This window comes from Microcaecilia unicolor, chromosome 4, assembly GCF_901765095.1.
Source record: "Microcaecilia unicolor chromosome 4, aMicUni1.1, whole genome shotgun sequence".
Classification (NCBI taxonomy): Eukaryota; Metazoa; Chordata; class Amphibia; order Gymnophiona; family Siphonopidae; genus Microcaecilia; species Microcaecilia unicolor.
Genome location: NC_044034.1, coordinates 179,477,947 through 179,491,017, shown reverse-complemented (window position 1 = coordinate 179,491,017; position 13,071 = coordinate 179,477,947). Strand labels below are relative to the sequence as shown.

The 13,071-nt window shown below is 46.2% G+C and overlaps 1 protein-coding gene across 3 annotated transcripts in view; it reads right to left on the bottom strand.

Annotated features, from left to right (window-relative positions):
* The window catches only part of ST5 (suppression of tumorigenicity 5), a 670,601-nt gene that overhangs the window by 213,365 nt on the left and 444,165 nt on the right, over positions 1-13,071 (bottom strand). For 2 of the 3 annotated variants that reach the window (XM_030201020.1, XM_030201019.1), the window contains exon 6: positions 9,152-9,367. The exons of the other annotated variant lie outside the window; for it this stretch is intronic. In XM_030201020.1, the coding sequence (XP_030056880.1) occupies positions 9,152-9,367 (216 nt within the window). The remainder of the gene's footprint in view (positions 1-9,151; positions 9,368-13,071) is intronic. 3 annotated transcript variants of the gene reach the window in all.

Genomic DNA, 13,071 nt, shown 5'->3' with positions numbered 1-13,071 from the left:
GGGCATCACCCGGTATTCAAAGTGCCCCTCATGCGTATTAAACGCAGTCTTCCATTCGTCCCCCTGCCGGATACGGACCAAGTTGTAGGCCCCACAGAGGTCCAACTTGGTAAAGATCTGGGCTCCCTGCAGACGATCAAACAACTCCGGAATAAGGGGCAGAGGATATTGGTCCTTTACGGTGATGGCATTTAGCCCCCGGTAGTGGATACAGGGCCTCAAGGAGCCATCTTTCTTGGTCACAAAAAAGAATCCTGCTCCGGCAGGGGACGTGGAAGGGCGAATGAACCCTTTCTGAAGATTCTCCCGGATGTAGGCTTGCATGACCTTCGATTCCTCTTGGGATAGCATATAGAGTCGGCCCCGTGGTGGCATCTTGCCGGTCATCAAATTAATAGCGCAATCAAAGGACCGATGAGGGGGTAGCACGTCCGCTTCCACGGGATTGAACACATCAGCGAAATCCCGGTACTCTTCTGGCAGAACAGCTTGACAGACTGGCACAGTTCTAGGAGTGGCCACTACCGCGGGACAGCTGGATTCCCGACCCTTCAAACAGGTCTCGGCGCAGGCGCCACCCCAGGCTTGAATCTTCCCTAAAGTCCAATCTATTACAGGGGTGTGACACCGTAACCAGGGCAGGCCCAGTACCACAGGATGAATGGTACGGGGCAAAATCAGAAATTGAGCCTCCTCTCGGTGGTCCTCCCCCACCTGGAGCCCCAAAAAGGGAGTCACCTCAGTGATAGGCTGGGGTAATGCTGTTCCCTGGATGGACGTCACTTGCAAAGCGGGCCGATAGAGCAGTATAGGCCATCCCATCTGCCGCAGGAGTTCCTGACAAATAAAATTTCCACCTGCCCCGGAATCCAATAAAGCTCGGGTGTGAACCACCGTCTCCTGCCACCACAGGGTCACCGGGAGACTAATCAGAATGTCTGGTATGGGATTTGAGTGCCCCAAGACCCCTCCCCTCAGGGCGCCTTGGGAGTAGCGTTTCCCGGCCGTGTGGGGCAAGTGCTGATGAAGTGACCGGCCTCGCCGCAATACAGGCAAAGGCCGCCCCAAAGGCGCCGAGTCCTCTCAGACGGGGTTAACCGTTGACGGCCGATGACCCATAGGTTCCTCGGAGGCCTCCCTTGGCCCTCTGGAGCTCCGTCGGGAGGAAAGTACCCGACTAGGCCGGGACCCGCCTCCGGACCCCCTCCGCCGGTCCGCACGGGCTCTAGCCCTTTCCTGGAATCGGGTATCCATCCGGACACAGAGCGAGATCAAGGCGTCCAACTGCCCCGGAACCTCCCGACCAGCCAGCTCGTCCTTGATTCGATCCTGAAGCCCCTCCAGGAAGATAGCGGATAGGGACTCCTGATTCCAGCGCAACTCTGTCGCCAGAGTTCGAAACCGGATAGCATAGTCCTCCACGGTCCCTTCACCCTGTTGGATCCGCAGCAGCTCGGAGGCGGCGGAAGACAGCCTTCCGGGAAGATCAAACACCATGCGGAACCGGCGCTGGAACTTCGCGTAGTTGTCCAGAAGCGGATCTTGTTGTTCACATAGCAGGGACGCCCAGGCTAGTGCTCGTCCCATTAGCAAGGAAATAACATAAGCCACTTTTACCTGGTCTGAGGCAAAGGCCTCCGGTTGCATCTTGAAGTATAAGTTGCACTGGTTGAGGAACCCCCGGCAACTTCCAGGGACACATCAAACCGAGTAGGCTTAGGGAACCGAGATCCCGGAAATGACCCTCCCGGACAGGGAGCCGCTGCAGCGGCCTGGTGCGCCGCAGCGGCCTGGTTCTGAACCTGGACCGTGGTTAACTGAGAGCAGACATTCTGCAGGGCCCCCGGACAGGGCGTTCAACTGCTCCTGCTGTTGCTGGAGAATTTTAGCCAGGTCCCGTAGATCGGGTTGCGTAGGTGAGCTCATGGCTTCAGGTTCCTGTCTTGTCTGAAAAGGAGGTGAGCCCTTAGGTCCCGCGAGGCCCCGAAGGACCTCAGAGGACAGCCGTGCAACCCCAAGTCTTCACCCGCAGCGGCAGCGACTGCCGTTCACCGAGGGTTGAGCCCCCAGCTGCAGGCGGCCAACGGGACTTCCGGAACCGCGGGGTTGACGAACTGACCCAATACTGGAACCAGGAGCGAAGAGGGCAGGAGGAAAACAGAGGAGTCCGAAAACAGGCAACAGGTCAGGGCAGGCAGCTCACAGCGTAGTCGAAACAGGCAATAGGTCAAGGCAGGCGGCTAGCAGAGAAGTCCAGAAACAATCCAAAGGTCAAAACCAGGAGAGCAAGGAAAACGAACTGGAAACTAGAACACACGGAGACTGGCCTCGGGAAACAGAACCTGAAGCAATGTCCTGTCTCAGGCCCGCTCCTTAAATACTGTCAGCATTCAACCGCCCAGCCCCAGCTGACATGGCCAGCCAATCGGAACCCGGTTACTGACTAAATCCTTCTGGTTGGTTCCATCCGACCTCCCAGGCGGGACTACGGTACCGGCTTCCCAATCTAACTCCTCTGAGGCGGAGCTTCGGGTTCCCGCACCCGAAAGTGGAGGAGACGCCGGCCATCGCGTCTAGGCGCCATTCTCCCATCTGGCGCAAGCACAGACCTCATAGCGGCGATCGAGGCCCCGGAAGCCGCAATCGCCGGCCCACGGCCTCGGCCACGGACTGGGCGGCTATCGCCGCGGCGAGCCCCGGCTCTCCGCCGCAGCTTCAAGAAGGCCGACCATCGCCGCAATGGACACCGGTTCCTGCTTCCTGCAGAGGAGCAGCCAAAGGGAGCGATGGATGTGACACTGTATCTGTGGCTGGATTGAAGACGGCAAATTTTCAGACAGCCAGTTTACCTAGGTAAATGCCTTTGAAAACTATTCTCAGTACAAATACATTGTACACTTCATTTAGGACTAGATTCTATATATGGCCTTGGAAGCCGCGATCGCTGGCCCACGGCCTCGGACTAGGCGGCTATCGCCGCGGCGACCCCCGGCCCTCCGCCGCAGCATCGAGAAGGCCAACCATCGCCGCAATGGACACCGGTTCCTGCTTCCTGCAGAGGAGCAGCCAAAGGGAGCGATGGATGTGACACTGTATCTGTGGCTGGATTGAAGACGGCAAATTTTCAGACAGCCAGTTTACCTAGGTAAATGCCTTTGAAAACTATTCTCAGTACAAATACATTGTACACTTCATTTAGGACTAGATTCTATATATGGCGCCTACAAAATTGGTGCCGAAAAAAATAACAGCACTATTCTATAAACCATGCTTAAAGTTAGGTGCAGTGTATAGAACAGCACTTATGTCTGGGGATTGTGCCTAACTTTAGGTGCAGCCATTTCCACCAACTGAAATGTGATGCAAATCCACGCATCTAACTTAGGCAAGTATCCCCCTTATTTTATAACTACACGTGCCTCCTTTTCAGATTCAAGCATAAAATTTAGGCATGGATGTGGCGCCTAAATTTACATGCATAACTGCTAAATAAATCCAATTATCGCTAATAATTGCTTTTTAGGATGCCACTTAACACTAACTGGCTCATCATTCAATTAATTTGTGTGTGCAAATTGGGTACGTGCCAAAATTTGCATGTGCAACTCAAGCGCCATATATGGAATCCGGGGAATAATGTGTGGTAACCTAATAGTTAATGCAGAGGGTTGAGAATCAGAGGGAACTAGGTTTGATTATCATCATGGTTCCTTATAACCCTGGGCAAATCACTTAATCCTTCACTGCCCCAGGTACCAAAGCTTAGAAACTGAGCCCACTAGGGACAGAGAAAGTACCTGTACCTCATATGCAATGGCTTCCCAAGTCTACTTGGCCAATAGGAGTGGAGGAGTGGCCTAGTGGTTAGAGCACTGGTCTTGCAATCCAGAGGTGGCTGGTTCAAATCCCACTGCTGCTCCTTGTGATCTTGGGCAAGTCACTTAACCCTCCATTGCCTCGGGTTCAAACTTAAATTGTGAGCCCTCCTGGGACAGAGAATACCCAGTGTACCTGAATGTAACTCACCTTGAGCTACTACTGAAAAAGGTGTGAGCAAAATCTAAATTAATAATAATGTTTATGAACTTTTTCTTCCTTATTTGGCAAGTTTGAACCCTAGCAGTTGTACCATGAGACTATATCTAGGGGCAAGGGTCCCATTTTGAATCCAGAGCTGAACAGAGAAAGAGCAACTGTATTTAATATTTAAACTGCTTTCGTAATACATCAAACACTGTGGTGAAATTCAAAAAGTCATGTGATGAACAGAGGATCTCTAACTAGAAAATGAATGGTATAAAAAACTAAACTTGAAGGATTGCATATGAATTTGCATGTCAAGTGGTGCTTAGATGGCAATGCTGGCTGCATCAACTAAGGCTGCTGGGCTGGCTGGTCCGAGTCCCGCATATAGAAATCTGGTGGTAGGATGGGCTGGAGACAGCTCCGACGGAAACACCAGTAATTTGGAACACGAGGCCAGTGCCAGGCAGAATGTTACGGTCTGTGTCCCACAAATAACAAGACAGGTTCAGATAGGCTGGAGTGGGCTTTGACAGCAACTCCAGTAGTTGGAACATAAGAACAGAGCCGGGAGGACTTCAACGGGCTATGTCCCAGAAACACCAAAGAAAGACCATGATCAAGTATACAATATCACATTTATTGTTGATTTAATCTTGAATTGATAATATGACTGTTGGGAGCACTGGAAGGACCATTCAGGTCTTTATCTGCCATCATTTACTATGTTACTATGCTATCAAGAAAATAATAATTATAATATTGTGGTTAGAACCCCTTAATGTTATTATATATATCACTATAGACCTCATATAACATGGATTTACTTATTAAACAGTCAAATATCCTAGATTCCAAGTCCAAATTTAAAAAAAATTCAAGTTTTACTGTTAATAGGAAATGGCAGCTCTGTGCTCATCGCACAGGAACTTGTGTATTCCCACTAGCACAATATGGTAGAACCTTTTGTGAAAAGTATCTCAAAAGTGAGGTCACAATATCTATTAAATGCTAATGTTGCATATGAAATCCAATGTTTTCAATCCAATTTTTCACTAAGGTAGAGACAGATTTATAACAATTTCAAATGACTGGAACAAAACAAGTCTAGGGACCTATCAAAAATGACAAGAGGAAAAGGAATTTACACACACAAAATTCTCTCCCCAATCTCCTCCTGCCACTGGCACCCTCCCCCTCCCTGCCTCCTTTCTCAGCCACAGATAGAATGCTTATACATTTTTCACAAAGTTATGCTGCACATATACTTGAAAGGCTAGGAACAGAAGCTCATCTATACATTCATACCCAAGTTCACCTACAGGAAATCAATAGAAAAAATGGCTATTAAACATGAAACGTATTTAAAATATGTTTAAGGGCTAAGTTTGGGGAAATAGAGAAAGCAGATCCTAAAGATCAGGCCTGTGAATATATTTTCAAAGGAAAACCCCATACAGAGTTCTTCTTTGTCAATAAGGACAACTAAGGGACAAGTAGGTATATCTATACCAGTGGTGTAACCTGACGTTCAATTTTGAGTGGACCTGAACCCAAAGTGAATGGACACAAAATTTCCTCTCTGCCACCCCTTACTGCTCTCCACTTTCTGTTCCCGCGCCCCTCCCCCAATTCAAAATATAAATACCAGAGCTGGTAGGATCCCCGAGCCCTACCAGCTGAAGACTTCCTCCTCCAGCGACCAAACTCTTTCTTAAGCTTGGTACTCAGCAGCAGTGTCATTGCTCTGCAGCAATGAGCCCACAACATATGCTCAGTTTTTGTGCAAGCATACTGCACATTCATAGAGAGATGGCAGTGGTGGCAGCCCAGCAACACTTCTGCTGACCGCTGAGCTTGGGAGATGGTCTGGGAACCGGAGGACGAAGTCTTCAGCTGGTGGGGCTTGGGGATCCTGCCAGCCACAGCAAGGGTATAGAACTTTTGGGTGGGCTCCTGCTCACCTGGGCCCACCCATGGCTATGCCACTGATCTGTACTGGCTTTAAAAGTCCACAAAGACCACATAAAGAATTACACCACCTCACGCTGAAATGGTCTGGAGACTTCCAAAAAATGGTTACTCCGCAAATGCTGCTAAGCAGTATGAGGAAAATCCCTAAGAGAACCACTAGTGCGGAGCTGAGAGAGTGTCAGGGAAGGGTGCTGTTCCGAGCATACATGTCTAAATTGAGGCTGCACAGAATGGGAGGAGTAGACTCCCCGGAATGTGACAAATGTGGGGGGGCCCAGTGTACGTTTTATCACACTCTGTGGGAGTGCCAGGGAGTTCAGAACTTTTGGGCAACAATTTCTACCTTCCTAGGGCGCCTTGTGAACACACGCATCTCATTAAAACCGGACCAAGCGCTGTGGGGGGTGGATACTCTGTCGGGGCTGGTGCAGTCCACCACAATATGCTGATTTATAAAGCATGCTTAATTGGGAAGAAATGTATTGGTTAACTGGGTTAAACAAGATCCCCCCTCATACTGGCAATGGCGAAATCGATTCCATGCATTATTGCTCATGGAACTGAGAGATGTACATTTAAAGTTTAAAAGGCAGAAAGAGTTCTATCTTATTTGGAAAAACTATATACAGGTGCTAGCACCTCGAGCACGTAGTCTTATTCTTAATCAGCTGGGAGATCCTCGCATTCCAATGGGATAGAAGAGCTATTAAGGAAAGGTGACAGTAGATCCCTGTGCTTAAGGTAGATTCATTCTGATGGGCTGGGGGGTCGGGGGGGGGGGGCTAGAGAGGGGAGCAGGGAATAGGGGGGAAGGGGTTGTGTGGTTAAGCTTCAGCCTATGATTATACTTACAAGTTCGGCAGATAATATAAGGGGGGTATTGCAATCACTACAATGTTCAGAAGCAGTTGATGTTGAGATGACAGACACTTGCTCACGCTGTTGTATGCCAAATAGAAATGGTATAGGGATAAGACAAACTTGATGGCAACATATACTAATGGGCCTTCACTGAGAATGTACCGGATGTTTAAATGTATATATCAGCTCTCTTATATAATTGTGTAAGTGGAATTGTCATCAATAAAAATGTTGAACTATAAAAATAGGATGGGGAGGGAGGTGGACTAGGGGGGAAGGGAGAAAATTGTTTAAAAAGTTGATGACGGTCTTTCACATTTCCTTTCAACTTTGAATGTTATGATGTTGGCATTACTATATATGCCGGATACTAGATGTATTTTACTTTGGTGTGTCATCAATAAAAATGTTGAAATATAAAAGTCCACAAAGACCTTCCATCTCCAGATTCCTCTCTGCCCTGACTCCACTACTGAACAACGTGAGTACTTTGATCTGCTTGGGGGGGGGGGGGGGGGGGAGGAATTTTCAATGGTGCTATTTCTGAGTTAAGTAATTGTTTATATGTGGGTAAGGTTTTAAAAATTACCCTTTAAATCTCCCAAAATTCCAACAAAAATATGGGGGTTTTTGAGCATGACTGAGTAACCAATACACAGACATAGAGCCAGAGATGGAATGATGGAACAGAAATTCACTTTCCCAACTGTCAATTCAGATGAACAAGGCCTGATACCTTCACTTAGCACAGATGGAGGACATATTCAGTTTGGACACAGTACAGAATATTCTGGCACTTTCTCCCTATTTTTTGGGTACAACAGGATCTGAAAGTTCACACAAATAAAGGCTGTGACAATGCATCAACAGTTATCTAATTAGCAGCTATATGGTGTGTAGCAATTTAATTAAAAATTCACATTTCTACAAGCAAAACCAGTGGGGTGGGGCTAAGGAAAATGTAAATCCTAGATCCATAGATGAGAAACCTGATATCATCCGATCAATGCTAATAACTTTGGGAAAGCAAGTTCAAGTTAATTGGTACATCTGTGTTTATCTCATTAATGATCAAGTATAAGCCAAAAGAAACAGCACTGACAAAATTAAAGTTATATGTTATATTATACTTGAACAAATGCTCAATAATGTACAATAAAACTGTACATTAATAAATTACATCATCATAATTATACATTACTGTGTTCTGTTATTTACAGTCTTTTCTAGCTTTTCTTCCCCAAACCAACCCTCCTGCATGGTCACCAGACTGGCCTGTCCTATGCAGTTTTCAAATAGGTCTTGCATCTTTCAGTTTCCTGTGGTTAATTCTAACCTACATAATTCTGTAGCTGTGTACAGAAATTAAAAGATATGCTTGTACGCTGTACTAGTAACCTCAAAGGGATTCTGAGCCACGGAACCTGTATAGCACAGAGTTTAATAATAATTTTTTTAAAGCAATTTTTAAAAATTGCAATAACTCTCAGCCCACAGGTCGTTTTACTTAAAATATCTGAAGCCAGGGGGTACCTTAGTACCTGCCCCCATTGCATACACTTTCAAGAAAGTACAAAGCTATGCACAGAGATTTAAAATTAAAATTTCAACATGTAGTTTACTTTCCCAGCCCCATCCCTGTTCTGTGTGGGGAAAAGTGCACATGCTGTGAAATAGTGCTCACAATTTCCCAACATTTGAAGGAACAGAGAGAAGAAGGGGGTAGGGACTATGTTTTTACATGCGTCAAAACAGTAGAACTTTTGAAAATTATTCTAACACAGCACATAAAGCAAAACAGAAAGAATATAAAGTCATCAAGGTCAACAAGAAAAACTAGAACTTTTGCCAGCATTGATAATGGCCTACTTTCAATGTACCCTGGTCCCTGGACAAGCCACTTAACCCACCATTGCCCCAGGTAGAAGATTTTGAGCCCACTAGGAACACAAAAAGTACTGCTTTGGTTGTACCACAGGAAAGTGGTATATCAAATCCTTGACCCTTTAAAAGAGAAAAGTTGTTTTAGTGGAATTGCTAACAAGCTTTATCATGCCAGTCTGTTTTATAAGCAATGGCTCCGACAGCTATTGGTCAATGTGATGACTACTTTCCTGCTTTATGAAATTAATTCTCTTGCCATTCAGCTTTATATGTTAATTACCTTTTTTTTGTTGTTGTGTAGACCTGTGCTATTGGATGGCCTACCAACCAACATGCTAAGAAACCTCCAGCTATTGCTGTCTGCTCATAGAAGGACTAACTATAGGTATGTCAATAGTTGTTCCAGTACCTTGGGAATTCTCCTGGCCCTCCGTGTGGACAGTAGTTCACTTGTGGTGCTTAGACTGTCCTCATTTGGACTAGAAGGGGAGGAAGGGATAGTGAGCTTGGCCAATAGCAGCATGTCATCGTGACTGTGTCTCTTAGAAAGTCGTAGCAGCCGGTTACTCTTCCTCTCAGATGAGTTTCCAATTCGCAGGGACTGACTACTGCTCTTCGAAGGAAGCTTAAAAAAAAGCAAGCCATATGAGTTAGGAACACAGGAAGCACCATGTAAGGACTACTTGGTTTGTCCATTTTGTTTCAAAAGCACTAAACCATGGTAGCAGATCTCCTAGGCTTCTGTTAGAACATTCAGGGGGACAACTATTAAGGTGCAGGAAAAGTTGGACTTTTATTGCACCTTAGTTTACCATGCGGTACATGAATAATACTGCCAGAGATCACAAGCTGCACTATTCATGCTTTCAAGCCACATATTAGAGAGGTTGACCAATAATGAATAACTATGGTCTTGCCTCTGTTTAGATATCTCGAACATTGGCCAATAACTGAGCTAAAGTAAGTTAGTAGAAAATTTAATGTAGGGGGCAAAATCATGTTGCTGGATCCCAGACTTGGTTCTGACTGAGCCAGGAACAGGAGGAAACTGCTAGGTCAACAAAAAAACCTTCAATTTGTAGGGAGGGGGGCAGGGTAATAAAGAACAGCCTGAGTAAACAGAAATTACATCCCAGTACTTGAGTAGCAGAGGATAACCTAGTGATTAGAAAAACAGTCTCTGAAACAGAGTTCAAATCCCACTGACATCTTGCAGCCTCGAGGCAATAGAGGGTTAAGTGACTTGCCAGGTACACATTTAGGGGCCCTTTTACTAGGCCGCGTTAGGCACTCGCATGCATCTAATACAGCTTAAAATGGAATACCTTGGGACACGCTCAGGCATCCTGTAGTAAATGCTAAATGAGCGTGCTAAAAAATATATATTTTTAGTGGGGGAGAGTAGGTATTTTCTGCGCTAAACAGTTAGCACATCTACATTAGCACACACTAACTGGCTAGTGCAGGAATACCACGTGAGCCCTTAGCATTTACAAAATGGGTGATGGTAAGTTCTCACGAAGTAATTTTCTTTTAAATTGCCACATACTAATGGCAACATTAGCACATGCAGTGCACAAAAGCAGAACACATGTCCTGCAGACCTTTTGGTTTCCTCTTCTGGATCTTCTTAATATTAATGCATAGCTATTAATACAAAATAAACCAGAAAAATCAGCCATTTTGGGCTTTATTCTATAAAGGTTATGCTCCTAAAATTTATGCTCCTGAGGATTGTTTTGCTAAAGTGTATGATTAAAGGATCTTTGTCCCTATTTTGAAGGCTCCTGGTACTGTTTTTTTGCCTTTGGGCTTTTGTTTGTACTTTTCTCCCTCTCTTTACTGTACTCCTAATTAAGGAGCATAAATTTTAGGAGCGTAAATTTAGGAGCTTAACCTTTATAAAATAAGGCCCTTTATAGCTGCAGTAAAAATAGCCCTAGCGTGTGGAAAAGACCTGCATAAAGGGGCGCTAAGGCCACTTTTTGCCACAGCTTATTAAAAGGACCCCTTAGATTGTTAGCCCTCTGGAGACAAGGAAATACTTACTGTACCTGAATGCAGTGGCGTACCAAGGGGGGGGGGGGGGGGGTGGGGGCGGTCCGCCCCGGGTGCACGCCGCTGGGGGGATGTCGCGGGCCGGTCAGCGTCATTCATTTCCATGCTCCCTCTGCCCCAGAACAGGTGGAGTCTGGATGTCTCAACGCCACCTGAAATTAAATATGACCAAAACCGAGCTTCTCATTTTTCCCCCCAAACCCACCTCCCCGCTCCCCCCGTTTTCTCTTTCTGTTGATGGCTCTCTCATTCTCCGTCTCCTCAGCTCAAAACCTTGGGGTCATCTTTGACTCTTCTCTCTCCTTCTCTGCTCATATCCAGCAGATCGCCAAGACCTGTCGTTTCTTTCTTTACAACATCCATAAAATCCGCCCCTTTCTTTCCGAGCACTCTACCAAAACCCTCATCCACACCCTCGTCACATCTCGTTTAGACTACTGCAATCTGCTTCTTGCTGGCCTCCCACTTAGTCACCTCTCCCCTCTCCAATCGGTTCAAAACTTGCTGCCCGTCTCGTCTTCCGCCAGGGTCGCTTTACTCATACTACCCCTCTCCTCAAGTCGCTTCACTGGCTCCCTATCCGTTTTCGCATCCTGTTCAAACTTCTTCTACTAACCTATAAATGTACTCACTCTGCTGCTCCCCAGTATCTCTCCACACTCGTCCTTCCCTACACCCCTTCCCGTGCACTCCGCTCCATGGATAAATCCTTCTTATCTGTTCCCTTCTCCACTACTGCCAACTCCAGACTTCGCGCCTTCTGTCTCGCTGCACCCTACGCCTGGAATAAACTTCCTGAGCCCCTACGTCTTGCCCCATCCTTGGCCACCTTTAAATCTAGACTGAAAGCCCACCTCTTTAACATTGCTTTTGACTCGTAACCACTTGTAACCACTCACCTCCATCTACCCTCCTCTCCTCCTTCCTGTACACATTAATTGATTTGATTACTTTATTTTTTGTCTATTAGATTGTAAGCTCTTTGAGCAGGGACTGTCTTTCTTCTATGTTTGTGCAATGCTGCGTACGCCTTGTAGCGCTATAGAAATGCTAAATAGTAGTAGTAGAAGTAACCTGTTCCGGGGCAGAGGGAGCATGGAAACGAACGACGCTGACTGGTGCGCGGCACCCCCCCAGTGGAGTGCACCTGGGGGGGGGAGGAGGTTCTTTCACCGGGGGGGGGGGGGGGGGGGTCACACTGCACGGGGGGCGGGGCACATCAGTGATCCGCCCAGGTGTCAGTGCCCCTAGGAACGCCACTGCCTGAATGTAACTTGTGTTCAACTACCATTGGAAAGGCATGAACCAAACACTCAGGGCTTCTTTTACAAAGCCGCACTAGCAATTCCTGCGCGGCAAATGAGAGGAAGCCCATAGGAATTGAATGGGCTTCCTCTTAATAGCAGCATCAGGAATTGGTAGCGCAGCTTTGTAAAAAAGAGGCACTAAATAAAATAAATACTTGCATTAGACACGAGAGGATCAATATTCAGGTGGCACATAAATTAATGTACATATTCCACAAAATTCTATTAATGGTGCTTAAAATTACAAGTGCAAGTTAATGAGCCAATTAGCACCAATAACTGTGTGCTAATAATCAACTATCGGCACTAATAGGCATTAATTGAATTTTATTTGTGTATTTCTAAGTCACAGGGATCTGTGCGTAAAACTCCAAAAAGGGAGTATGGCCATGGGAGGGACATGAGTGTATCAGGAGTGTTCCTACAATTTATGCACCCTGTTACAGAATAAGGGGGATCCACTCCTAATTTAGAAACGAGGATTTACACCAGGGTTTACTTCAGTGTAAATCCTTGCGCCGATCTCAGCACTAAGCTTATTCAATAAACAGTACCTAACTTTCAGTGCCGTTTATAGAATAGCACTTAGCATGTTATTTTTTTTCAGCAACATTTATAGAATTTGGTCCATCCAGTACCACTGTAAGTCCTGGGGACAGGATAAGGGTATTAAGGGTATTAGCTCTTACCTGATGAGTTGTGAACACCTTCCAGAAAGTAGAGACTGAGAAACTTTGACTCTAGAGAGAGCCAATAAGAGCCCTGGCTAGCTAGAGAAAGATCCAGTATTAGAGTACTAAAGCAGGGGGAAGGAGAGAAGGAAAACAACTTCTGTGCACCCAGGTAACTTGAGCAGCCACCAAAACACCAAAAGAAAATGACTGGCCCACACACTTTGGGCGTGTCCTGCATTTATCCATTGTTAGCCTTTTTCTTTTTTTTTAAACCAACTGCCAACGTACAC